Source organism: Brassica oleracea, chromosome C2 (genome assembly GCF_000695525.1).
Source record: "Brassica oleracea var. oleracea cultivar TO1000 chromosome C2, BOL, whole genome shotgun sequence".
NCBI classification, from domain to species: Eukaryota; Viridiplantae; Streptophyta; class Magnoliopsida; order Brassicales; family Brassicaceae; genus Brassica; species Brassica oleracea.
The window spans coordinates 52,646,393-52,672,457 of record NC_027749.1 but is presented as its reverse complement, the minus strand read 5'-3'; the positions used below and the strand labels follow the sequence as shown (position 1 = coordinate 52,672,457).

The following is a 26,065-nucleotide window of genomic DNA, read 5'->3' as shown; positions in this document are numbered from 1 at the left end:
TACACTAATTATAAGAATATATTTGATTCCAACCAATTGATCTATTACTTCGGTAATTGATTTGCTTGCAGAAGAGGGAACAATAAATTTAAAATTTAAAATTTATAAGAATATAAAGATATAGAGATTCCAACCAATTGCCTATATTTGCGTATGATTTTCGCATAATAAGCTTCAAATTGAACATTGAAAAAGATAGAGAGATTTTTTTTAATCTTTTATCGACACAGAACTTAAACAAAACGAAGAGTTAAAGGTAATTTTTTTTTGTTACACTTCCAGGAAAAAAAAGGTTACAACATGGGCTTTCATAATATGACTTTTTAACATATTAATGTTATGGACATTTAATAATTATCTTGACGAAAAGCAAAGACTATAAATAATTTATTATTAACAAAAGTATGGAATTATTTACAATTTGATGACTAATTCATCACCTTTTTTTATATGTTAAATTTTTCATAGAAGTTTAAAAATCATTTTATTTTCTTTAAACATGTATAACTAATTTATAATCTTTTATGCCATACTAAGTCATGATATAATATTTCTTCATATTTTACATTAATAACCATTGTTTTTATATATCGTCTACAATTCTCTAATTACGTCTATTTGTTCAATTTTGTATATGATATCGAATATTCATCATAAATAGATGGTTTAAGATGCCAAAAAAATTATTTAGTTGGTGAATATAATACATCAAATATTACAAATACATCATTTAGTTAAATAAATAACCATAAACCGAAAATTCATACCCGCTGGCGCGCGGATCATGGTCTAGTTGTAATTAAGTTGTAAGTCTTAAGATTATTTTTTATTTGTACTTCTATTTTAATAAAGTAGATATTTAATGTTAATATTACTACCTGAAAGAGCGATCATATCCTCTTGAGTAAGTTTGTTTTTGGCAAAGAGCTTGTTGAGTTTGTCAACGTTGTCATTTGGTCTTGGCAAGTTTCCGTGGACGCTAGCAGCCGTCGACACCAAACCGTCACGCCTTCCGAGTTCCACTGGGTACGACGGTCCTTCAGCCTAAATCACATCCAAAAGCTACTTTTAATGTATCGGGTAGACTTGTGTTTTTTTTGTTGGTTATAATTAAGGAGAATGTTTTGTACTAGTTATAGTTTCTTTAAGATTGATAAATGACTTTATATAACTCACCGCGACAACCACATCGCGGGTGGCTAGGGCAAGGATATCAGCACAAGAAACTTTGTTTCTACAGCTTGGGATTGCGTCAAGAGCTTTCTTGGCTTTGATCACAACATCAAATCCGTCTCCGGCCAAAGACACGTTGTCTGGATGATCCTTCTCGGCCTTGTTGTTAGGCGTTGATTGAATCATGATCGACGCATCACATCCCTATATATAACAAGCAACATGTAAGTAAGTAAGTAACCATATTATAGAATTCAAATAAAGAAAAGCTATCAAAAGTTTTGAGCATTACGTTAACGAAGCAATCGTGGAAGAAGAGACGGAGAGTAGCTGGGATAGTAACGAATGTCTCTTTGACTTTTTGTTGGACAACTTTCCTCACGATAGCTTAAACATTAGCTGAGCAGTGGTTGTGTCCGGAAACACAGAGATGGTAAGGCAAAGAGCCATGGCGAGAACCAGACCTAAACGCGCCATTTCGTCTGGGGATTAGAAAGTGATGTGTTTATATATGCCGAAAGATGGTACGAGCGAGTTGATGAGAAATGAGGAAACTATGGAACTGTATTTATAGGAATCGTCAATTGGACTTTATCATATTTTCTATTTTTACAAGATGTACGTGTTGTGAAGATTAGAATTTGGTATTAGAATTAGTAAAAGAAATGACATTTTAATTTTAATCGTTGATTTTGTAGATTGTTTACGTATGTATTTACTTCTTCATGCTGCTATGGGCCCACGTTTAATTGACTTTACGGGCCTTTTCTCTGATTTTTGTATTAAGTATTTTCAAAAGAGCATATTATATCATGATTATTGGAGGGTTTTTAGAGTGGGGTTTTTAATGGAATATAAGAACTTGTCTCTTAACTTTTAACTAAAAAAGTTAAGAACCGGTTCTTAAATAAGAGTTTTAAGAGCCGGTTCTTAATTTTTTTAGTTAAAAGTTAAGAGACAGGTTCTTATATTCCGCTAAGAACTCCACTCTAAGAACCCTCTAATAATCATGCTCTTAGACGTTAACGGTAGAAAAAAACCTAATTTCTCTGGACCCCTTGTCTTCACCTTCTTAGCGGCGCCTCTGGTTCTTCCGTCGATCGGCACGTGGTGGCTCCGTTAGCACCACCGCCGGTCCATCTCCTTTTATTTCTTTATTTACTGTCTAGGCCTTTTACACTCCTATGTATACTCGGAAAACATATCAGAAAAAGGTATCGATTACGATCATCAATCAAACAACGGGTTCAATCCCTAATTTCTTCCTCTAAATTTTCTCTTCTACCTTTGCTCTTCCTCAATCTTCTCCCCTTTCTGTTCTACACAGATAAGCTCAACCCCTGGGCTTATCATATTTCTTTTTCGATTGTAGTTTCTACGGTTTCTAGGCTTGGTGGTCGTGAATCTTAACAAGCTGAAGGTCTGTTCAATGGCTCTCTTCTCGTCGCTGTTGTAGCGGTGCGAGGAATGGCTTTGGTGGAGTCCGTGAACGTCTTCGACGATGTGGTTTCTACTAGATCTGAGCTTTTGAGTCCTTTCTAGCTTGGGAAGGTTCAGAGAAGCAAAAGGTTCAGTATCTGGAGTGGCCTTTACGGTGGTCTTGGGTGGTTTGGTCGAAGTCCGTCACCGGTGAAAATCAAAGGATTATGTTCACCTGAAGTTATCCTGTTTGCGGCCTCTAATTGTCGTAAGTTCTTATCGGTATTACGTTCTGGCTAGGAGTGTGGAGGAGTCGTTTTTGTGATGAGAAAAGATTCATTTGCCTGACTGTTCTGGGTTTGTACTTGTGATCTGGTTCGTGGTGGTAGTAAGTTCCGGTTCAGATATGTGGCTAAGTGTTTTACGAATCACTTCAGTTTTGGCGTCTAAGGATCTCAAGCTCTTGCGGTTTCAACTCTTTCCACACTCTCTATATGCTCGGTTGGTTGGGTATAGATGGATGATTATGGTTTACGCTTAAGCCTCGATTCTTGTTTCAATAAATGTGGACGGTTTCTGCTTTGGTTAGTGACAAGAGTGTTTTTCTCGGTTTTCATATGAAGATCCAAATGGGTTCTATTTGTGGTACGATATGGCTGGAGTACCGGCTTAATGTTGTGCGAGCTTTGAGGTCTCTGCTAACTTGGTTCTTGGTACTCTGGATAGGAAATATCTTCAAGTCCACAAACAAGCTTCCTTGACTTGTTTCTAACTGTAGTTTGAAGATCGGTGCACTCTTTCCCAGTCGTTGTTATCATCAGGACACCTGCTCGGTTCTCTCAAGAAGATTCGCCGCTCAAGTTTTAGTTTTCCATCTTTTCATTTTGTCCATTACCTTGTAGTTTCATTTGGCTCCGAAGGGACAATGATCCTTGTCGGTTCTTGGCTCTGTAAGGAATGTGTTCCTTGCCGACTTGTGTAAAAACTTCCATGTTTTTGAATTAATCCAACAGATGATAAAAAAAAAGAGCATATTAGACAATTTTCTACAAAAAACTATAGTGTATATTACTTTTAATGGGTCAGGGAATCTTTTTTTTTTGGGCAAACGTACTTGATTAGAAACTAAGAAAACAGAGGGTTCAAAACACTCATCCACAACCCGGATAGTTAGGCAATGAAAGTAGTGCTGCCTTAGCAAGTGAGTCAGCCAAAGTATTACCCCCACGGGGGAGAAAATGAAAGGAAATACTACTAAAGGAAGTTGATAGAGAATGAATATCAAAGAGAATTCCTTGAATCCATACATTGTTCTTCTTAGTGACCAGAAGAGAGATGAGACTTTTGGAGTCTGAGAAGACTCTAATGGCGTCAACACCTCGAGACACTGCAGATTGGACTGCGGCCTTTAGCGCCAGGGCCTCTGCTACAAGGGCTGAGGGAACAAGGCGGCGCTTTGATGAAAAGTTTCCTGCTGGTGCGTCTGTATCATCTCGAAAATGCCATCCCATGCCACATCTTCCCGTCTTAGGATCCCAAGCCGCATCTGGTAGAGGCTCCAAGAGGTGGTACCTGAAATAGAAAAGATAGGAGGCCGTAGGATGTTAGGCAACCGCAGGGAAGGATCCACACACTGTGGCACTTTTTGGTATTCTTTTGATTCTTGAGCTCCCTTCCAAGCTCTTGAATCTTGTAAAATTTTAAGTACTGTTTCCTCCACAGAGAAATCTTTATCTTCAAACAAGAGTTTATTCCTATTCGTCCATAAGGTCCACAGGACCCACGGGAAGATAGGTACTTCTCCTAAGCCTGTTGGAGGCAGGTTGATGATCTTGCTGCAGCTATTGAGTAGAGCCGTAACTGAGTTGGGCCTCTGAGTTAGCGAAGCTGGTGAGTGTAGACAGGGGACTTGGTGCCAGACTCTTGAAGCGTACGGGCAGTGTAGCAAGACGTGAATTTCAGTTTCATGAGTACCACATCGCTTACACTTCGCATCTGTGTCGATACCTCTGTTCTTGATAGCTGATCCTACTGCCAGAGCTCCTGCTGTAGCCTTCCAGAGCAGCTGTCTCAGTTTTGGGGAGGTATTTACCTGCCATATGCGCTTTTTCCAGTCAAAGCTATCAGATGGTTCCGCTTCCGAGTTGAGTTTGGCCATTGCATATCCGGACTTTGTAGTATAAGCCCAGTCTTGTCTTTCAGCCATACTAACTCATCTTTCATGTTACACTCGCTAGGGGTGATCGCCTTAATGGTTTCCTCATACTATGGTAGATGTTCTCTGATCGCTTGTAGGTTCCAGTCGGATGAATTTGGCTTTAGAAGGTCCGCTACGAAGAGGTTAACGTTTTGTTGCGTTGGAGGGCCTATGGGAGCTGTTGGTCTGTCGAGTTGTAACCAAGGTTGAAACCAGACCTGTATATCTTTTCCATTCCCCACTATCCAGCCAAGACCCTTTTTAAGAACCTCTCTACCTGCAAGGATACCTCGCCATCCATGCGAGGCGGAGGCAGGGGCTAGGCAATCAAGGAAACTGGAGTTGTGGCAGTATTTTTCCATAAGAGTTTGGGCCAGCAAGGAATGAGGTTCCTTTAGAATTCTCCACGCGAGTTACGCAAGCAGAGCATTGTTGAACTGCTCTATCTCTCTAAATCCTAATCCCCCAGCTCTTTTCGGCCGAGTTAACCTTGTCCATGATACCCAACATAGCTTCCGCGTCTCTGGTTTTGCGTCCCACCAGAAACGGGTCAGTACACTTTGAATATGTTTGCAGATAGAGAGTGGCATTTTGAAGCATGACATTGTGTATGTTGGGAGAGCTGCAAGCACCGCCTGTAGTAGTACTTGCTTTCCAGCACTCGAGAGATATCGCGTAGACCAACTTATCGATTTCTGTCTGATCCGATCAATGAGATTTGCAAAGATGTCACGCTTTTTCCTTCCAAAATGCTCGGGGAGTCCTAAATATTTTTCAGTTCCTCCCTCCTGATGTATATTAAGTAGCTCCTTGACCCGGGATTTCACTTCACTTGGCGTTTTCGCAGAGAAGGTTATGGCCGATTTGCCTACATTGATGCACTGTCCTGATGCTCCTTCATACAAGGAGAGCACACGCTTCAACGCTTCACAGCAGGCGACACTTGTTTTTGTGAAAAACATGGTGTCGTCCACAAAAAGTAAATGGTTGATGGGAGGGCAGTTTCTTGCCACCTTGACCCCAGCCAAACTCCCATCCTGCATTGCTCTGTAGCACTGTCTAGAGAGGACCTCAGTACATAGGATGAAGAGGTAGGGTGAGAGTGGATCTCCTTGTCTAATTCCACGAGATGGAATCACTTTTCCTTGAGCTGCTCCGTTTATCAAGAACGAGTACGAGACTGATCGGATGCATTCCATAATCCATGTGATCCAGTTGGAGTGGAAGCCAAGTCTATCGAGTACTTTGTTGAGGAAGCTCCATTCAATCCTATCGTACGCCTTGCTCATGTCTGTTTTCACAGCCATGGAGCATCGGACTTGGGCCCCGGAGGTTTGGAGGTAGTGGAGTACTTCATGTGTAATGAGCACATTATCCGCTATTGCACGGCCCTTAACGAAAGCGGATTGGTTTCTTGAGATGATGGTCTGAAGAATTGGCTGCAGACGGTTAGTGAGCACCTTTGCTATGACCTTGTAATGGGTGCTGCATAATGCGATTGGCCTATAGTCAGCAACTGTCTTCGCACCTTTGGTCTTTGGAATGAGCCTCACGTGGGTCTCGTTGTAGCGACCATCGAGTGTGTTTGATGTGAAGAAGCTCCCAATTTCTGCTGATACATCATCGCCTATTATATCCCAAAAGCTTTGGTAAAAACAGGCTGAGAAGCCATCAGGGCCAGGCGCTTTATCCGGATGGATAGCGAAGACTGCTCTCTTGATCTCGAGTTTGTCTGGTATCCTAATTAAGGCATTATTCATTTCCTCAGTGATAAGAGGGGAGAGAACCTCGTCAATCACTTGTAATGAGGAAGTTGGTTTGGAGGAGAAGAGATCACTATAGTAATCTGAAATGGTCTTTACTATTTGATCCTCTTCAAAGACTGGTTGTCCATTGCCATCCTCTATCACAGAGAACTTGTTGATAGTTCACCTTTCCCTGGTCACAGCGTGGAAAAACGCAGAGTTCTGGTCTCCACTGTGGAGCCAAAGGATTCTGCTTCTCTGTTTCCAGTAGAGCTCCTCTTCGGTGTATGCTTTCTCCAGCTGCTGCGTGAGATTCGATATCTCAACTTGGTCTGGTGTTGTGCTTGAGAGAGCCTCTTCCAGTTTGATTTGCGCCTCCCTGATCGCCTCCTTGCTGTTCTTGTTTTGCAATCTGGTCCACTCCATTATTTTCCTCCTGATTCTGCCTATCTTGGATAGAAACGATTCATATGCTTCTGTTGTCTAATGTTCTTCGATCATCTCTTTTATCTCCGGCTTGTCTTTAAGTCTTCGGTCAAAACGGAACAAACTGCGCTTCTTGTTTGTTGGCTGGTTGAGGTGGATCAGTATTGGTCGGTGATCCGAGCCTTCAAATCTTAGGTACTCACAACATCCAGAGGGGAAGACTTCAGCCCACTTACAGTTGATCATGGCTCGGTCTAACCGAGATTGGATGAAGTGGCTGTATCGAAGGGAATCTAAAAGACTCCTTATAGCAACAAGAAGACATTTGACATTGGAAATTTAACAAAGGACAATAAGATGCTCAAACGTGACCTTCGTGCATAGCAAAAATCGCAACAATTTATCTATTTATTGAATTTATAGGACTCGGTGAGTCGGTGACCAAATAATATTGTTGTCAACCAAGTCCATTTTAATAAAGATCTGTATATAAAGATTCTTAATCATGTCCATTTTTATTATTGTTGTCAACCATGTCCATCTTTACGTAGTTGTACAGTTTTGCTAGGTTAAACTCGTATGTCCATGGATCAAATCAATCGAACTTTGCAAAAGTTTAAAATTGTAATCTTTTTATATTATGAAATTGTAATCATCTTTGTTAATATTCAATATCTTAAACCGTAACTAAAAAAATAATTGTAAAACTTATTAGCTTGATCTGTAAGATTGTTTTCTAAAAAGAGAAAATATGTTCAATAGATAGATTGCGGATATAGTTTTATATTGTCAAGGCACGTTTGAAAAACAAATTGATTGGTTGTAAGTTGTAACAAAAAAAATTGAACCCCTAAAAAGAAAAAAAAAATTAAACCCTTTTTTCAGAAAACAGAAAGCGAACAGAAATTGAACCCAAAAAATATCTAGCAAAGTTTCAGCGATATAGAAAATACCTATTCTTTCTTTTTTTTCACTTTTACAATCTCACTTATTTCATACATAGACAAAATAAGAACAGATAAAGTGTTTGGGCTACGTCTTCCTCGTGTGGGCTTGTGTCTCCGGTATCTTGTCCTATTTGATAGCCGGCTTTGTTTGTTTGTTCATGGTTTGTAATGGCTTTACTGTATGACTCCTTTCAATAATAATATATGTTAAAAAAAGGAATTGATAAAGTAATATGGAATGCTCACAAGCAATCGTGGTATATCATTCACATACATAGTTACTAGTTTAGTTAGTATAGTTGTTTTTAGAATTTGTGCTTTGTTAACAGAAAAAAGTTTCTTAAAAGCTGTCTGTACTATTTATTTCAGTATAAACAAGCAACGTTTGATAAAGCCAGAGGAGGCAGACTACTCTGTCTGGAAGAACTCCCTGGACACATACAAACCTGTTTTCCACACCAAAAATACTTGGAAGGGACCATTGTAGACTGGTACAGAGGTGTATAGTTCACGCATCATACGTCAAAGTACGCTTTCTTTACTTGGTTGGCCATTCTGAACCGTCTAACCACCGGGGATCGTATGCTTACTTGGAACACAAGCGTCAACCCGTCATGTGTTTTCTGTAATCAACTCGAAACTCGTAACCATTTATTCTTCTCATGTCCCTACACCTCTGCCGTCTGGACACAGCTGATGAATGGTCTTCTTGGATCTCGTTTCACAATAATCTGGGAAGATATAATGGCTCTCACCATTGATAATAGTCAAGATATGATTACTACTTTCCTCACTCGCTATGGTTTTCAGGTCTCGCTCCATTCTCTTTGGCGAGAAAGAAACGACAGGCGCCATGGGGCTTCTCCAACCTCGATCTCCACCCTTGTTACTATGCTTGATAGGCATATTCGAAACCGATGTAGCTCCATCATAAAGTTGGGAGATCAAAAGTATGCTGCAAGTTTGAGTGTGTGGTTTGCTACACGTTAAAGAAGGAATGGCACGGGTAAACTAGAACGATAATTTCTTTTTATTACAAATTTGTAGCACTTGTTGCAAAGACAATCTATTTTTTTTTTTTGAGTAAATTTAAGATATATTAAAAAAAAAAAAACGTTTGATAAAGCCGAGATGTTACCCATTAGTCATCATAATTGCCCATTGATAAAAAAAAGTCATCATAATTGCCCTCAGTGACACCTTAATGGAATATTACTTGTTTAATCATCTTATTTGCCTTTGTAGAAACATCTTACTTTCTGATAATCAAGCTCGTGATTATGAAATGGGAAACCCCAGGTTCAGAAATTCAGAAAGCCGTAATTCTGATTTTCTCAACATGTCCCGAAACCAAATTCAATTTAATAAAGTAGTACTAATAAAAAATTATATTCTTTAAAAATAGTGCTAATAATTAGTTCGAACTATGCTGTTAATAAACTAATACTTATTTTGTATATATTGAGGTTTAAGATTGTTCATATATATTAAAAAAATATTTATGATTAAAAATAATAACTTTCTTCATCTGAAAAATTGTAAAATTCAGTTATATTATGCTTATGTTATCAAACGTTTCAATCTATGTATATAAAGTTAACTTTTTCCGTTCTTATGACAAATGACAAGGGAGTTTGATGACATGTGTCTCCATATATTTTTTGTTTTTACATTTTAGGTACTTCCTCTTTTACACTATATTGCAGATTCGTTTAGTATTTTTTAATTGTGCACTATAATTTTTTTCACACTAACCATTATTATATGAAGTTTTATAATATATTTTATTGGTCAATAAAATTGAAGATGAATAAAGAAAAAATAAAAATAATATAAATCGATTTTAAATATTTTATTTATTCACAACTAAAAATAACATAAGCTTTTACTATTTTACTATTTTATTATTTTTACTATTTTCTATTATTTTATTTACAAATTATAATTTATTTTACTATTAAAAATCATAAAATAACTAAACTAAAAAAAACTAGAGTAAGACACATAATCTAAACTTAAATCTCCACAATCACAAAGAAAAAATAAAATACTATAGTAACACTAACTCAATAAAGGTCTAGAACACAAATGAACGCGATCAAACATCAACCCAAAACACCAAAAAAACGGATCAGAGGAAGAATAATCACCGGAAAATCAAAGTCACCACGAAGCAGGAAAACACATGCATAAAGCAAAACCACCAGCTAAAAGGTAAGAAGCACCTCACAAACAAAACAACCACATACAAGGAGCTCATGCCAATGAAAACCCACAAAGCTCTCAATAGAAGAGACCAAAGCACCAACAGACTAACTCCACACACATATACCAAGGAAGCAGGGAAAGAAGCAAAACAACGTAATGGAGGGAGAATGAAAGCCAACCACAGATAAACCAGAACTCAAGTTTGAGACAAGAAATAATCTTCCAAGCCCACAAAACATACGCGAAGAAAAACACTATCCAAACCTGAGTGGCAAACATGGTGAAATGGAGAGCCACCAGAGACGCAACCAGCGATGAAAAGTGCAACGAGATGAGTGAACAAAGAAAGAAATAGAGACTACACAAAATCAGCAAACTGTGGAGCCATCCTCGAGCTATGAGAGAACATAAAAGTCAGATCACCAAAAATTAGATCTTGAAAACCAAGACGAGCAGGGACTATCAACGGCAAGCCAACTACGATGAATACAACTAAACTCTGACCCAACGCAAGGAGATGTAGTTCCTAACATTAGCCAAATCTAAGGAAGAAGAGAAACGATATTGATCAGAACAGTGTACAACATCATGAGAAACAACCACACAACTGGAAATTCATAAACCTGATCTACAACAAATATCAGATAATCTCACAAGAGAAGAAGACGAGGGAAAACAAGAGCAACAAAGGTGAGACTTTTTTTGGCGATGGTAAGAAACACCGCATACCAGAAATGTAAATAAAATACATAGATGGTGACGTTTCAAGTCAAAATATGCGGAGACGAAAAAAACATCTTAGAAGAATAATGTTTAATGTTGTTAAAAAAAGAATAATGTTCAAAAATGTGAAAATATGAAATACAATTTTGACGCTGAATCCGTTAATGTTAAAATCAACAAATGTTTAAATTCAAAGTTATTGAAATTCAATATGTTTTACATCAGAACCTCAATTCACTACTAACAAATACTACTATATACACAACAACACATTATTTAAAAGACGAACACATAATATATTAACCTATAACCTAATACTACATAACACAATAAAATATTAAATCATGCTCTTCACAAATAAATACTGACCACATAATGATATCATCTAAAAACATCATACTTAACCATAATAGAATAATATCCGGTGCGGACATCTCCTAGTTTATATTATAGCTAAAAGAAAACCTACAGTATAGATTCTTACATGCATGCATGCATGTAGTGTTTGTATATATCCTTTTTAACCTCAAAGCACACAAAGACACGCATGTGTGAAAACACACACACATACACATTCATGTGTATAAACAGGAAACTACAACATCTTAGTCCTTTCTAAAGCATCATAGAGTCTTCTTAATTAATGTTATGTCAAAATAATATGAAATGGAAAATTTAAAGGAACTTTTTTAGAAAATCAAAGCTAATAAACAAATTAAAGGGAGTCTTCTTAAATGTTATGTCAAAATAATATGAAATGGAAAATTTAAAGGAACTTTTTTAGAAAATCAAAGCTAATAAACAAATTAAAGGGAGTCGTCGAAATAAGCGCATGATCGTAGCATACGAGGAACAAGACATGACTGCAGGAGTCAGTGTCTTGTTTGGTTCGAGATCAACCTACGAAGAAGGAAAGACACTCTTCTTCCTCTTCTTCACAACTCTCGATCGCTCATTCTATAAGGCTACCATATATCTAATTTTGTTATAAGTCCGACCCATTTAAAAATAAACAATTGATTTTCAATGTTTACAAACAAATTCCGAGGAAGGAGTGAGAGCACTCCACAAACGAGGGAGCCGATCAGACCCAAGGCTCCATGCCATTGCCCCTCCCCTCTCCGGCAACGCGTGCCTCTCTCTCCAACGTTTGTTTCTTTATTTTGGATTTAGAAATAAAATTAGTAGCTAGTTGTCACATGTTATACTTATATGTTGTCACATACTCGTTTGTGGCTAGATTTTTTATCTATTTTCTAAAACAAAATATAATAACCTTGCACAAAACAAACGTCCATATACTAACCCAAGTCAGCTCTCTTCATAATCTGCTCTTATGTATAATTAGCTATTATAAAAGAACATTGAATTAGGACTAGTGAGTTGCAAAGGATTTGATGTTGTTCCCGTTACACAATTATAAATATGACATAACATGCAAACTGTGCACACAAGAAAAAAGAAGAAGTCATAACATGCAAACTCAACAAGATAAAATTAACACAACACGTCCAACTCTTAAGTCATGCCTTGTATTAATTTAAATATGACATAACATGCAAACTCAACAAGATAATCATTTTTCGTTTTAGATAAATAAAGTCAGTCCAGAAACATTTAATCAGAAAACCTTTAAATAAATAACGCTAGAAATAATTGTGATCATTACCTATAGAAGAATTATTTGGTCACTTTTATATGTGTTTCGTAGATACGGTGGAGATCAGATCCTGTTGGGTCAGTCTGAAGAGCACCATTAACCCCAGTGTTTACAGGGATACTTAACAAAACATAATATAATAGTGGATTGGTTTTAGGGTGGAATCTACAAAATTTTAAATACCAGCTCTTTTGCGGCATATTTAAGCACCGCTGTTTGTACTGTTTGCGGGTCCTACTGACACGTGGCGATCCGCGATTAGTCTATTTTTTTATTTTTTTTTAATCAGGAAAAAAAAATTAAACACCCGTTATGGGTTGTTGGGTCAATGGTGCTCTGAGTACTTTGAAGTTTGAACAGTTCGAAAGGACATCCTCAGCAAAATCCAACGGCTAAGATCTCTCCTACAAGACTTATCGGACCCACGACATGCCACCTATTCTCAGATTCTAATTCGCTTTTCCCTTAATTATTCCCTCAAAAGTCTGTTACTTCAAATTATTTTAGCATATCTACATTTTTATAAATCTTAATAACCATGCTTCTTTCTATAATGCATAGTTATAAATATATATTAAGACAACTGGAGTTGTAGCTTTGTTAGTCTGGGTTGCATGTGATTCAAGCTCAGCACCATATAAGATGTTCCCCGTTATTTCTTAATCAGAATTATCATCGCGATCGAATCATTATTATTGTAAGGTTTATTAGATATAAAGTCTCCAACAACCACTAAATTCACCATTTATTTAATTCACATTAATTTGACAATGTATACAAACACACAAATTTTGCTAATATTTTACACGCAAAAGATCTCTATTAGGTATTCCGATATAGTTTAGGTATTCATGATATAGATAGTAAAGATGATTATATAATATACTAGTATAATTTAAGACCAAAAAGAATCATGAGTGATATATAAACCTCAAGCCATGAATATTACTATTCTATAATTTATGGACGAAGTTAATTATGTGGATCTGATGGATCCGAAATTGAATCTAGTATTGTCTCATCTGTCAAGCATGTATATTCATGAATTCGATTATGTAGACATACATATACAGTTATATATATTGTAAGTGAAGCTTTGCTGGAGCTGTCTGGGGAGGCGGCAAATTGCATATTTCTTAGAGGAACCTTTGAAGGCTATTGGCTGAAGACTATGTTGTTTGTTCGGCATGACTCATGAGTATATAACAATCACTTTGGTTTTTGTGACATGTGAGAAATAGATTAATTTAATGCTTTCAAAACAAATGATTACTTAAACCCTTATTATTTAAATAATCATTAAATTAGAGAACTTCTTTCAGAATAATATAGCTGCAGTATATATAACTACGAAGAATGTGACGCACCAATCCATCTCATCTCTAAGCTCGTGATCATCTACTTGATCTCAAGCTCATTATTATGTTCATTATTCTCTTCATGACCTAAAAGGCGCTTTTAGTCGTGCTCATCATATTCTTCCATCATAAAACCGACTTCTAAACCTGGTTGTTTCAGGTTAGTTATGGTAATCCTCCTAATTATTTTCTTACTTTGATTTATTTGTTTGTCATGTCTTCATCAGCTTGTAGTATATAGTTAATGAATTCGTTGATTATATTTTTTTCGTGTGTATTCTCTAATGAAAATCCTTTTGCAATGCAGCAAAATAGAAAGAGTTGTAAACATGTATTTAGGAGCGTTGAATGTGGCTTTCTGTTTTGAATTATTAGGTTTTTGGATTTTAGAATCAAAGGAAATCGTCTATATATTATCACTGTAAATGGGGTACTTTTTAGGTTCAAATTTTACACTTGAATATAAACAAAAATATCATTTGTTCGAACTCACTTCGATTGAAGATCTCTATTGTTACCCCCACCAAACTTAACGTCAGTTTCTTACTGAAAAACCAGAAAAGTCCACAAGAATGTAAGCGAATGTTATTAATGAAAAGACAAGAATGACATACGTGTAAGGGAAATAACATGAAAAACCACCAAATTGGTCTAGTAAGTACGATAAATATGTATGAGATTTTGTATGTATAGATAGATGAGGATATTTTTTTGCGCATGTGTGCTCAGATTTATAACATTAGTGGCTAAAAATTGCAGAATCTAAATCGAGTACTAGCAGACAAAATAAAATTTTATTTTCTTTTCTTTTCTTTTCTTGTCACAGATTATTACAAACCAAAGTTTCAAGTTCTTCAGATCGAATCTTCTTGAGATCTTGATGAAATAAAGTCTTAATTCATTGGAACATGGAGAAGCTTCTCAATCCGTACGAACAGCAGTACATGAAAATGGCTATGCTTAAACATGAAGAAACGTTCAAGCAACAGGTAATTACTGATTATTAGTAGATTCTGATCTTTTCCATCTTACATCATAAACACATGAAAATGAAAATGAATATATGGTTTTTAATATGCATTCAGGTATATGAGCTTCATAGGTTATATCAAGTCCAAAAGATTTTGATGAAGAACATGCAGATCAACGAGGGGAATAATGTAAGTTCAGGACTAGGGACGTTCATCAGAAGAGTTGACCATGATATTGACCAACCGGTGAATTTTCCCGGCGGAGGAGAATCCGGTGGTAATAATATAGAGATTATGGACGAGAGTGAGATAGAGCTAACGCTTGGACCGTCATGTTACGGTGGCGATTTGATGAGACTGAACAAGAAGAAGAGAAAGAATTCTTGGCCGGAGATAATGGACGAAAATTTAAATTCCGGCCGCCAGAGCTTTTCGTCGTCTTCGACAGGGTCAAGCAATAATAACCTCAACAATCTTGAAGAACAAGAGAGATTAATGAAACATCAGAAGCAGAAGCAGCCATGGCTTCAAGCATTGACCTTGAATGTTATTTGATAATAATAAATAATATTCATAGTAGCTATATTCTGAAATAGATTTCTCTTCCTCTCTTCGATTTAGTATATTTTTACCAGGTGATCTTTTTAATGCTTATCAGTAATTTTCTTCTATAGTTTCTTTCTAGGTTTCTTGTAAATAAAATCAATATAAATACTACAATGCTAAAATTCGAGAATACTGATCACTATATACTACAATGATTTTTAAATCAATATAAACGTTTTACTTTGTTTACAAAAATTGATTATTAATTATTTTTGAGTTCGACGTATATAATTTCCATCTCCAGAATTTACATATTCAGATTTTTAAGTATACCTACACAAGGTTCGGTCCTTACATTCTATATACATATGAAAGAAAATGAAAAAGAAATTGGAGCATTATTATTATAGTTAATGAAAGAATAATGGAGAAGTTATAAAAGGGGCTTTTACCACAAAAAAAAAAGGGGCCAATGATGAAGTAGTTAAGGGACAAGAACATGCACTATCTGCTGGCATGTTCCCTTCAGACTTCAAACATCACCTACTTCCCCTCATTTTAGTTATGATTTTTATATATTTTCTGCTTTCCAAATTAAAGAGAATTAAAAATCTAATAGTAAAATTCTGATACATGACCCCAAGATCTTGTTTGAGATCATTATCAGCTTTAGAATTCCAAGTTCTCTGTATCTATGATCTAATCCTCAGAAGCTCCACAGTATATATAAATATGACTGTAAATGGTGTATTCTTAAAATTTGATGAAAAAGTTTACATTAAAAACAATTACCAGCTTTATGTAGGAATAAACACCATAAACACACAAAGAAAACAAATGTTTATAAGTAGAGAAAAACCTTTGAATCAGAACTCAGAAGTCCCAACAAAAATTAAACATAAACTCATGTATTTATATACTATGTTTTTTTCAAGAAATAGAGTGTCTCCGATCTTTAGGTGGTTTGGTTCTTCCTCTAGGTGGGATGCCAAAAGGGTTTAGCTTTCCGAGTTTCTTTGAAACCGAGTTTATGAATGACTTTCTTGGCAATGGAGGCTTATCCATTGAAGCAGTTGATCTTGGAGAACTGTGATTGCTGCTCATGGTTGTTGTTGTTGATGATTTCTTCTCATTATTTTCTTTCTCAAACTCTTTAAGCTTCATCTTCATTTTGAGAAGTTCCAGTTTCAAGTCCTGGTTCTCGCGTTTCACCTTGGAGAGTTCGTCGTTGTAGGAGCTGAGCTTAGGAGGTGGAAGAACAGTTGCTGCAGGTTGTGGTGGTGGTGGTGCTGGAGAATCTGAATCGTTAGTGACTTCTCCTCGTAGGCGTTGTTGTTCATAGTAAAGGACTTGAACAATGGTTTGAACGGGAAGACGATCGTTCTGAGCTGCATGAGCGCATGCTTCACGTGATAGTTTCTGGCAATCCATTAAACTGCATACTTTCTTCCTCTCTACGTCACTCATATTCGGATGCGCCTGCAAGAAGAACATATAATTCATGCAATAGCCTTGATTAAGATAGTGCAAATGAAATGTATATGTTTATTATCTTAAATTCTTAATACTCTCTATGTTTCACGAATAATGTCACTTTGTAATTTTTTTTTTTTTTTAAATAGAGTCAAGTTTAAATTTATAATGTTATTTTATATATTTGATCACTTTTTTTTTTAATAGGTAATAAAATATTTTTAATTAGTTATATATAAATAGGAGTATATTAGTATATTTTGCAAATTTTTTAATCCGCATGAGATGCATTAAAATGACATTCCTGGCATAGTTACCTTCAAGTAGATGTCGACGGCTCGATACATACCATCTTCAGTAACTCTGGACTGTTCAGGAATAAGTTCAGCTAAACCAGTGAACTTCTGCAAGCTCACATTCCTATCAGAAGCTATCTCAGCCAAATAAGTCTCCATCAGTTTACCAACACGTTCCATGTCACCAGCAAGATCAACACCATTGTTGCTTAACCTGACTCCTTCAACCTCAAACTCAAGATAGTTCATGAGAATGCGTTGAACAGTGTCCGTATCAAACAAGGAGTGTTCTCCAGTGAAAGAATAAGAAGGAATCAAGAGATCATCAAGAACCGCTTGTGGCAATTGTAACCCCATTCTCTTCTCTAAGTCAAGCCTACAAGCAACCGTTGTTTCTAGGTATATAGCTGCACGTAGAAGCATGGAGAGAAAACTAACTGACATTGCGTTTCTCTCTCGAGGAAGAAGGCTTACTATTGTTTCGAGAATCACTCTCTTCTCGTGTTCTTGTTTTGGTTCAATCTTCTTTGTTCCTTTACCGAAAATCTCCTGCAAAGAACCAAACTGATTAACAAGGCCGGATCTAAGATTCTCGATGTATAAGCATTTCTTTAAGAATTTTAATTAAAAAAATCGTAATTTAGAGGCCTATAAACATTTTATTTAAAGAATTTTAATTAAAAGAAAATCGTAATTTAGAGACCTATCTCTGTATAAAAAACTTCCAGAAATTTCACGCGGTTGTGCGAGTGAATAAAAGTAAAACCTTAACAACTCTGTTATATAATGGTAACTTGTGTTTGAAGGAAACTCACCAGGCCTCGAAGAGATTTCTGAGCATAGAGCATAAGCACTGGACCAAGCCCATACTGCTTAAACCCTCTAGCCATCATTGCTATCAGAACACGTTGAAACGAATCAATCCTAAGAACAGTCAAGTCTTCAGCCCACCAGTCAACCACAGGCTGCTTGCTCACAACCTCACTGTTACTATTATTACTCGTAGGACTGCAGAACTGGCTCTCCTGACAAGTCATATAAGCAATGGCATCGATGCAACGGCTCACGAGTTTCACTCTTTCAGCAATGGGCAACAACTCCTCTGACTTGTGCAAGACTGTGATGGCACTCGATAAGCTCTTGAGAGCTACTTCGTTAAAGTAAGCTTCGGATCTTGAAACGAGGTTTTCTACAGAATGTTCCTCTGTCATCTCTAGATACTCTGATGCACATCGAAGCATGGCAATGTTCTCTGTGCTCATATCGAAGTTAATACCGTAGCAGAACTTAGTTGTTAGCTCGAATGCTTCAGAGCTTCCAGGGATGTCTGGGATCTTGATAACAGTAGCATCTGAATCGTTTGTAGATTCAGACACAAGTTTTTTGAAAAGCCCACATTTGGACAAGAGTGGGAACTACAAGAGAGATTGATCATGTCACTGGCTTTGCATCATATATATTAAATTATTAATCGATAAATATTAGGTCTAGAGTTTACCTTGTGCAGTGAAAAAGAAGCTTCTCCTACGTGAACGGTGACATCACTAGAGACTTCCTGAGAAGATATCCTGATACAATGTAACAAATATTTTAACTTGGAAACTAGATATAAAAAATGGATCCAGAAATAAAAGTACAATAATAATTAATAGCCCAAGAGAAGTAAAATAATCTAAATAAGAGATTTAAAACCATTCACTGGTTCTCTTCATGGCTGAAGATAAAAGATCTTTCTTCTTTGCTGACATACTACGAACACTAAGCTCGCAGCTTCTTCTCACTCAAGAAATCAACCATAGAACACTATTTCAAGTCCTTCTCATGAAGAAGTTGTGCCGTTAAGAAATAAAAAGAGAATAATATCAACCAAAAGAGTTTCTTTCTCTCTTTTCTTCTCTAATGTGCGACCAAACAGAGAAGAGAGAACCTAAACTCTCCAAACAAGGAAAACCACAAACTACCCTTACTCCAAGAGCAGAGAAGAGGACAAAGAAGAGGAAAGAAGGGCTGTTAAGTAATTTTCATGGAGAGTACAAGATAGAGGTCCAAGGACTGTGTGTTTGTGTGGTAATGGTTTGGTTTGAAGATTTTAGAAGGGTCCATGTGGATCAGACACATCTCTATACCAAAACAAATAATTCCAAAATGAAGTAGAAAAAGAGTATTGATTCCTCTCCACATGTGTACATATCTCTTACAAGTATAATATTAATGCTTGCTATTTATTGGTTTATCCGTTTATGGAATAGAGTAGAGAGGGAAGGAGTATAAAGCTAACATGAACGATGGAAGTCTTGGTCCCTACAAAGAGTCTTATCATATTTAAATCCTTCCTTTTTTTGATAATTGAAGTCACTATATGCCCCCAACATTTGATTACGACTCATCCCAATCTTGCAATAAATCGTGTCTTTCAATAATATAACACATTCGCATCGAAAAGTTCAAAAGATTGAAATAGTGACGATAATAATAAGAGAAGGAAGCTAGAATCAGAGCAAGTCCATCGGTTAGAAACCCTTATGGGTTCTAATGAATAAATTAGTAGTTAATTTTGTGATTTGAAAAGTGTAGAACCTCTGGTAGTCTAATTAATTTTTTTATCGTCCAATGGGAGAACCTCATTGAGGTTCCTAAATTTTTTTTTTTTTGTAAGTTAATTATTGGATTTCAGTGGTCATGTTAAATGTCTAAATATGTGTGTGTAGTAGTTAGATAAAACTACTATAAATATGTGCATCCAATTCAATAAGAAAAGAGTTAACAATGTAAACATCCGTGTGTTCTCTCTTCTCTCTACAATAAGAAAACAAACGTGAGAGTCAAGAGAGTATGAGTGTGTACTTGTGTGTTATGGTGATACACAAGTGATAACTAAGAGTGAGTGAGTGAACATAAACAGAGAGAGTGAGTGAGCACAGTAACAGAGTAAAAGAAGAGGAGCACAGTTAAATCACAACTCTAGATGATATATGTTGAGAGTTACATGTCCAGGAGGAAACACTAACTTTCCTTTGAAAACAGAACCGAAACCACCATGTCCGATCATAGATTCGAGCCTGAAATTGTTAGTTGCGGTGGCGAGTTCTCGGTATGTGAAACATTGAGTTTGCTTGCTAGGATCTTGTTGCTGTGTTCCAGAATCCAGTGAAGCTCTTGCTAGATTAGCTACAGAGAAATCAAATTTAAAGAAAAACAACACACACAGACACACAATAAGAGTTTGTATCACATGTTACACTGTGATCAGCAAGTACAAAAGAGAGAGACTTTGATCAATAAAGCATAAACCTTTAGATGTGTGACACAGACTAATAACATGACAATCGATTTCTATGATCCGTTCAGGAGATAAAAGGAAGAGACTTTTTGATTTGAATTACTAAAAGGAAAACATTATCTAAATTATCATCAAATCCAAAAACCACATTTAACACATCGAAAGAGATTCATAAAACTAACCGTGAGAAACGATTCGAAATCGAGATCATCGTAGGCTGCGTAATCAGAAGCCAAATATGGTAAGATCTCTCTGATTTCTTTCTCCTTGAACGCAGAGGTGAGTGACTTCACCAACACAAGTGGAAGATCCTCTAACGTAAACGCCGCAAACTAAAACACGAATCAGAAAGGTTTATATACAGATTGAAAACAGAGATTGTGTAGCCATGGATCCAGAGTTACCTTGAGAGAACGAAGCTCGACTTGCGTGAACTGGCTTTGTAGTCATGGATCCGAAACGATTACTCCAACGCCAGACATCAACCTCTCTGAAAGAGAAGGAGATGGAGATCATAAGCTAGAGAGAAGATGGAGTGATTGGGATTGGAGGAGGAAGAGGGATTGATTCCTTGAAACATCTAGGAAGAGCGATGAAGAAAGACATGGAAAATTAAATACCCAATGGCAAAGGGACACGCATGGGTTTTAACCGATTCTAAAAACACCATATTAAGGATCGGTTCTGTGCATTTAGCCTATTTTTTATTTATTTTTTTTTGTCTTTTTTTTAGAACCTCCTTTTGAAACCTCCCGATGGAAATGGTCTCAGAAGCTATATCTTTTCGTTAGGATCTAGTGGACATGACTATAAATCCAGAGGATTACCCAACTTTCGCGCCGGAGATCGAGATGTTTCATATTCATATTCATACTACAGGTTAACTTTGAAGATGTGAGTCTAATTCATATTTTTCAGAGTAGGAATAGCCGAACGGATACATTGACAAAAGAAGCTAAAACCAGAGGTTATATCTTTTTTTCATATAGATTAGAACCGGACAGACGGAGATGATTCCCAGAGAATCAACTCGTCTGACCATCGGTTGATCAAATTCATTGGGCAGCTGACAAAAAAAAAAAAAAAAGAAAAGAAAAACAGAATATGCTACATGAATCTTGACTTATTTACCTCACGTCAAGATCATCAATAGCTTTATGCAATTATAGACTCATTGATCTCTCACATAATAGCATCTTCACCCATGACCCATCTCTGTGTGTAGGGTAGGGGAAGTTCACTAATCGGACGTGTGTAGACGAGTTACATACATAATGGGCCTTCAAAGCCCATAATACTTTTACTAGGCCCGTTTTGGAAAACCACGTTAGCGCAAAAAACTACGCAAAAGGAAGGAAAAAAAAAACGAGATCAGAATCAGCTGCGGGAGAGCGTAGTGAATGATACATGTGCCATTCCTCGTCTTCTTCCTCCTCCTCCTCTTCGAATCGCCTCCTCGACGTCTCTTGGTAGTGTGCGCCGTCTTGACGTTACGTGCGCCTTTGGCGCACTCTCCCATCCGACGCTCACCTCCCGCCGTCTCCTCCGGTAACACTACAATCGATCCAGATCCTCTCGTCGCCGAGATCTCTGTTTCCGAGCAGAGGAGGGCGATGTCGAAAGCTCGTGTGTACACGGACGTTAACGTGGTGAGAAGCAAGGATTATTGGGATTACGAGTCGCTCAATGTTCAGTGGGGGTAAGTAAGAAGATTCTGAAAAAAAGTTTCCACCTTTATTGATTAATTGGTTTCAGTTAAAAGCTTTGATCTTTGTTCTGTGCTCACTCAACAGAGCTTGAATGGTAGTAATGGTTAAATAGCTCTCTGTAATTGTATTTAGTTGCAAAGTTATGTGCTTTCTCTGTCTGTCTCAGGGAGCAAGATGATTATGAGGTTGTAAGGAAGGTAGGGCGTGGGAAGTATAGTGAAGTGTTCGAGGGATTTAACGTGAACACCAAGGAGAAGTGCATCGTCAAGATCCTCAAGCCTGTTAAGAAAAAGAAGATAAGAAGAGAGATTAAGATACTTCAGAACCTATGCGGTGGGCCGAACATTGTGAAGCTCTTTGATGTTGTTAGAGATCAACAACACTCGAAAACTCCGAGTTTGATATTTGAGTACGTCAACAGCACAGACTTTAAAGTTCTGTACCCTACACTGACTGATTACGACATTCGTTACTACATCTATGAGCTCTTGAAGGCATTGGATTACTGCCACTCGCAAGGGATCATGCACAGAGATGTGAAGCCTCACAATGTTATGATTGACCATGAGCTGCGTAAGCTTCGGCTGATAGATTGGGGTCTTGCTGAGTTTTACCACCCTGGGAAGGAGTACAATGTGCGTGTGGCATCAAGGTATATGCCTGTACTACTTCGTATCCTTTACTAGCCAAGCTTCACTCTGATGTTGTCTCGTCAAATGCGTGTTATCAGATACTTTAAGGGACCTGAGCTTCTTGTGGACTTGCAAGACTATGACTATTCGTTGGATATGTGGAGCCTTGGTTGTATGTTTGCTGGGATGGTGAGTGCCGTTGGTGCCATTATGTTTGTTTGTTACAGAATGTTTCTGATTTGGCCTAATATTCCATGAATAGATATTCCGTAAGGAACCTTTCTTCTACGGGCATGACAATCAGGATCAGCTTGTGAAAATCGCCAAGGTACTAGATCTCATTTTTTCCATTGTCGTCGTCACAAACATATCTCTCTACTTGTTTGTTATTCATAGGTACTTGGGACAGATGAGTTGAATGCGTATCTAGATAAGTACCAGTTAGAACTTGAACCACAACTTGAAGCACTCGTTGGGCGGTATGTGAATCCTTGAAACGTTATTATTATTCTGTTAAAGCTAAGAAGAGAATAAGAGTTTGCTAAATCATTCTCTGGTTCAAACACAGGCATAGCAGGAAGCCTTGGTCCAAATTCATCAACGCGGACAATCAGCATCTAGTCTCACCCGAGGTTTACTATTTGTTCTTAAAGAAAATGGGTTTTTAGCTTGGGGTTTTAACAGAGGTTGTATCTTTAAACACATGTAGGCGATTGATTTCCTGGACAAGCTGCTCCGGTATGATCATCAAGACAGACTAACTGCAAAAGAAGCCATGGTACGTTCGTTAGCATATATAAATATAAAAAGGCGGCGCACTTTTTTGTTTCAATCGCATTTTGAGGCAAATAGATTCTTTTTGTTGGTTTTGATGACACAGGCACATGCTTACTTCGCGCAAGTAAGGGCAGCAGAAACCAGCAGGATGAGAAGTCAATGAAACTCAGGAGTGAGAGATCTGTCTGGCAAGATGATGATGATGATGGTTAAGTGTTTTGATCTTTTCTTCAAATATTTTCTAAACAATATATGTGTGTGATGTTTTCCTTTTTGGCCAACGTTAAAACACTCTGTATTGAATTACAACGTATTAAACGTATAAAAGTTCTAAACATTTGTTTTATGAATGGTTATATTATATTATTTACACTCTGGCTGCCCCATATAACAAACAAAATTCTCCAATTAAATTTATTCACACAAGTGTTATGAGCATCTTTACTAATAAAAAGCTGAGTAAATTAAAGATACCCGCGAAACCTGCGTGCAAGAGAGCATCCGCCACGTGGCGAGAGGCAGAAGACACAAAACCAAATGACCAAATATTTAGTTTTTATTCTGGCTATGCATGTTGTTACGTGTTTCAGGAGCTCTGCTCCACTAACCTTTGATCTTCTTCAATCAACGCTACTCTCCCACTCGCAAACTCATTCGCAATGCTAAGATTAAGTGCTAATTACCCTTTGCTTCCGAAGAAGGTTTGTAACAGAAAGCTCGGCAATTACTATGATTCATCGTCGATCGTTAAATATGGCGATGATGGTAAGAAGAAGCAGATGTTTGTAAGAGTTTCTGTGAAAGCAATGAAGGAAGAAGGTAACGGAAGTGGAAGCATGAGTTTCTCTGGACAAAGCTGGGATCCCAGTTCTGAGATACAAGTTCCTTCCGACCAAAGACCTGTAAGTATATTTTACTTTTTTGTCATTTTTTTTCTAACTCTATAAATAGATGAAATCATTTTTTTTTTTTTTTTGTTGGGGTTATTTAGGTGAATGAGTATTCGGCTTTGAAGGAAGGGATGTTGTACTCATGGGGAGAATTGGGTCCAAGCAAATTCTTTCTTCGTCTCGGTGGTCTTTGGTTGGTCACCTTCACTGTCCTTGGTGTTCCCATCGCTGCTGCTAGCTTTAATCCTTCCAGAGTGAGTGACCCTCTCCCTTGTACACTCTTTTTTTTTTTTTACAGATTATAATATAATTTTCCTGGCAGGAACCTTTGAGGTTTGTTATAGCTGCAGGGACTGGGACTTTATTCCTGGTTTCGTTGATTGTCTTGAGAATTTACCTGGTATTTAATTAATAGACTTCTCCCCAGCTTAACATTAATTTATTAGTGGATTATAAATGAAGTTGGTTGGTTTGTTGTTAGGGATGGAGCTATGTTGGAGATAGACTACTTTCTGCTGTTATTCCATACGAAGAGAGCGGATGGTATGATGGCCAAATGTGGGTTAAGCCTCCAGAGGTTTGCTTTTCCAAAGTCTTTTCCCTTTTCACTACAAGAAATGAACATTCCTATGGTCTAAATGCATTTCCATCTTTGTTTCTTCTCAGGTATTGGCTAGGGACAGGCTGTTAGGCTCTTACAAGGTAAATGAATGCAGACAATGATGTTTCTTATTCAAATGCTGGAAAGGCAAAAAAAAAGAAACTGAGGCTACATTTGTGAGTTTCAGGTGAAGCCAGTAATCAAGATGCTGAAGCAGACATTAATTGGAACAGGAGCTTTGCTCGTTTCAGCATTCGTCCTATTCGTTTTCGCAACACCAGTCGAGTATTTCTTTAAAACCACTCTAAGATCATCTAAGGATAACCAACCAGAGGTTTCCATTTCAAGAACCAACAACAAGTTCAATATGAGGTAACAAGGAGAGAGATCAATCAGTAACACCAAACTATCATAACTTTTGGTTGGAGCCACACTCTCATCTCTTTTCCTTCATACAAATTATGCAGAAAAGAACAATTGCTTCGGTTGCCCACAGATGTTGTCACTGATGATGACTTGGCAGCAGCCGCGGCTGAGGCTGCTGATGGAAGACCGGTCTATTGCAGAGACCGTTACTACCGTGCATTGGCCGGTGGTCAATACTGCAAATGGGATGATCTTGTTAAATAGTACTTTGTCAAACTAGTATACAGCAACGCAAATGCACTATGTGGTCTTTCAGTTTTGATTAAAATGCCTATAATTGCCAAATACTGTACCAGTTATTTTATAAAATGTGGATTACGTGGGCCAATAATTTCCCAACTTAATCATGTAACTAGATCTCGATCCGCGCAACCGCGCGGATTTTTGTTTTCATTTATTTTTATATAAACATTTTGTTTTCAATTATAAATTGGTACATGTGTATATATGTGTCTATCAATTTTTAAAACGTAATAAGTTTACGGTTATTTTAATAATGAAATAATAATCTGAAAATATATATATAGAAGAAGATACAAGTAAAAGTTTGAAACAATCTATCCAATGAAAAAAAATATACAGTAAACTTATTATGTTTTAAAAATTGA

At 37.1% G+C, this 26,065-nt stretch overlaps 5 protein-coding genes and 1 long non-coding RNA gene across 7 annotated transcripts in view; 3 read left to right on the top strand and 3 right to left on the bottom strand.

Annotated features, from left to right (window-relative positions):
- Positions 1-1,650, bottom strand: part of LOC106326297 (peroxidase 73) — a 4,754-nt gene extending 3,104 nt beyond the window's left edge. Inside the window, 4 exon segments of the mRNA XM_013764309.1 lie at positions 879-1,044; positions 1,177-1,377; positions 1,466-1,572; positions 1,575-1,650. Coding sequence (XP_013619763.1) covers positions 879-1,044; positions 1,177-1,377; positions 1,466-1,572; positions 1,575-1,650 — 550 coding nt within the window.
- Positions 1,651-13,876: 12,226 nt separating this feature from the next.
- Positions 13,877-15,461, top strand: LOC106324720. Of its 2 annotated transcripts, XM_013762694.1 has the most exons (3): positions 13,877-14,016; positions 14,683-14,845; positions 14,942-15,461. In XM_013762694.1, the coding sequence occupies exons 2-3, from the start codon at positions 14,765-14,767 to the stop codon at positions 15,380-15,382; spliced, it is 522 nt and encodes a 173-aa protein (XP_013618148.1). In that variant the 5' UTR covers positions 13,877-14,016; positions 14,683-14,764; the 3' UTR covers positions 15,383-15,461. The 2 variants fall into 2 exon arrangements, with proteins under 2 accessions (XP_013618148.1, XP_013618147.1); XM_013762693.1 differs by lacking the exon at positions 13,877-14,016 and having other exon boundaries at positions 14,583-14,845.
- A 690-nt stretch (positions 15,462-16,151) lies between these two features.
- On the bottom strand, positions 16,152-19,331 carry LOC106324716 (BTB/POZ domain-containing protein At5g67385). Its single transcript, XM_013762688.1, has 5 exons — positions 18,835-19,331; positions 18,641-18,710; positions 17,958-18,557; positions 17,164-17,691; positions 16,152-16,852 (listed from the first exon to the last, which is right to left on the bottom strand). The coding sequence occupies exons 1-5, from the start codon at positions 18,888-18,890 to the stop codon at positions 16,304-16,306; spliced, it is 1,803 nt and encodes a 600-aa protein (XP_013618142.1). The 5' UTR covers positions 18,891-19,331; the 3' UTR covers positions 16,152-16,303.
- Positions 19,332-19,720: 389 nt separating this feature from the next.
- LOC106324722 lies at positions 19,721-21,025 on the bottom strand. The gene is made up of 3 exons (XR_001266725.1): positions 20,827-21,025; positions 20,605-20,754; positions 19,721-20,310 (listed from the first exon to the last, which is right to left on the bottom strand). It is a non-coding gene; the product is annotated as an uncharacterized LOC106324722 (long non-coding RNA).
- A 773-nt stretch (positions 21,026-21,798) lies between these two features.
- On the top strand, positions 21,799-23,886 carry LOC106324717 (casein kinase II subunit alpha). The gene is made up of 8 exons (XM_013762689.1): positions 21,799-22,121; positions 22,298-22,783; positions 22,862-22,952; positions 23,026-23,091; positions 23,160-23,242; positions 23,332-23,395; positions 23,473-23,541; positions 23,644-23,886. Exons 1-8 carry the CDS (start codon positions 21,823-21,825, stop codon positions 23,701-23,703), a joined length of 1,218 nt encoding a protein of 405 aa, XP_013618143.1. The 5' UTR covers positions 21,799-21,822; the 3' UTR covers positions 23,704-23,886.
- A 222-nt stretch (positions 23,887-24,108) lies between these two features.
- LOC106324718 (uncharacterized protein ycf36-like) lies at positions 24,109-25,850 on the top strand. Its single transcript, XM_013762691.1, has 7 exons — positions 24,109-24,442; positions 24,532-24,684; positions 24,753-24,830; positions 24,912-25,007; positions 25,097-25,132; positions 25,219-25,403; positions 25,499-25,850. The coding sequence occupies exons 1-7, from the start codon at positions 24,200-24,202 to the stop codon at positions 25,659-25,661; spliced, it is 954 nt and encodes a 317-aa protein (XP_013618145.1). The 5' UTR covers positions 24,109-24,199; the 3' UTR covers positions 25,662-25,850.
- The last annotated feature ends 215 nt before the right edge of the window (positions 25,851-26,065 follow it).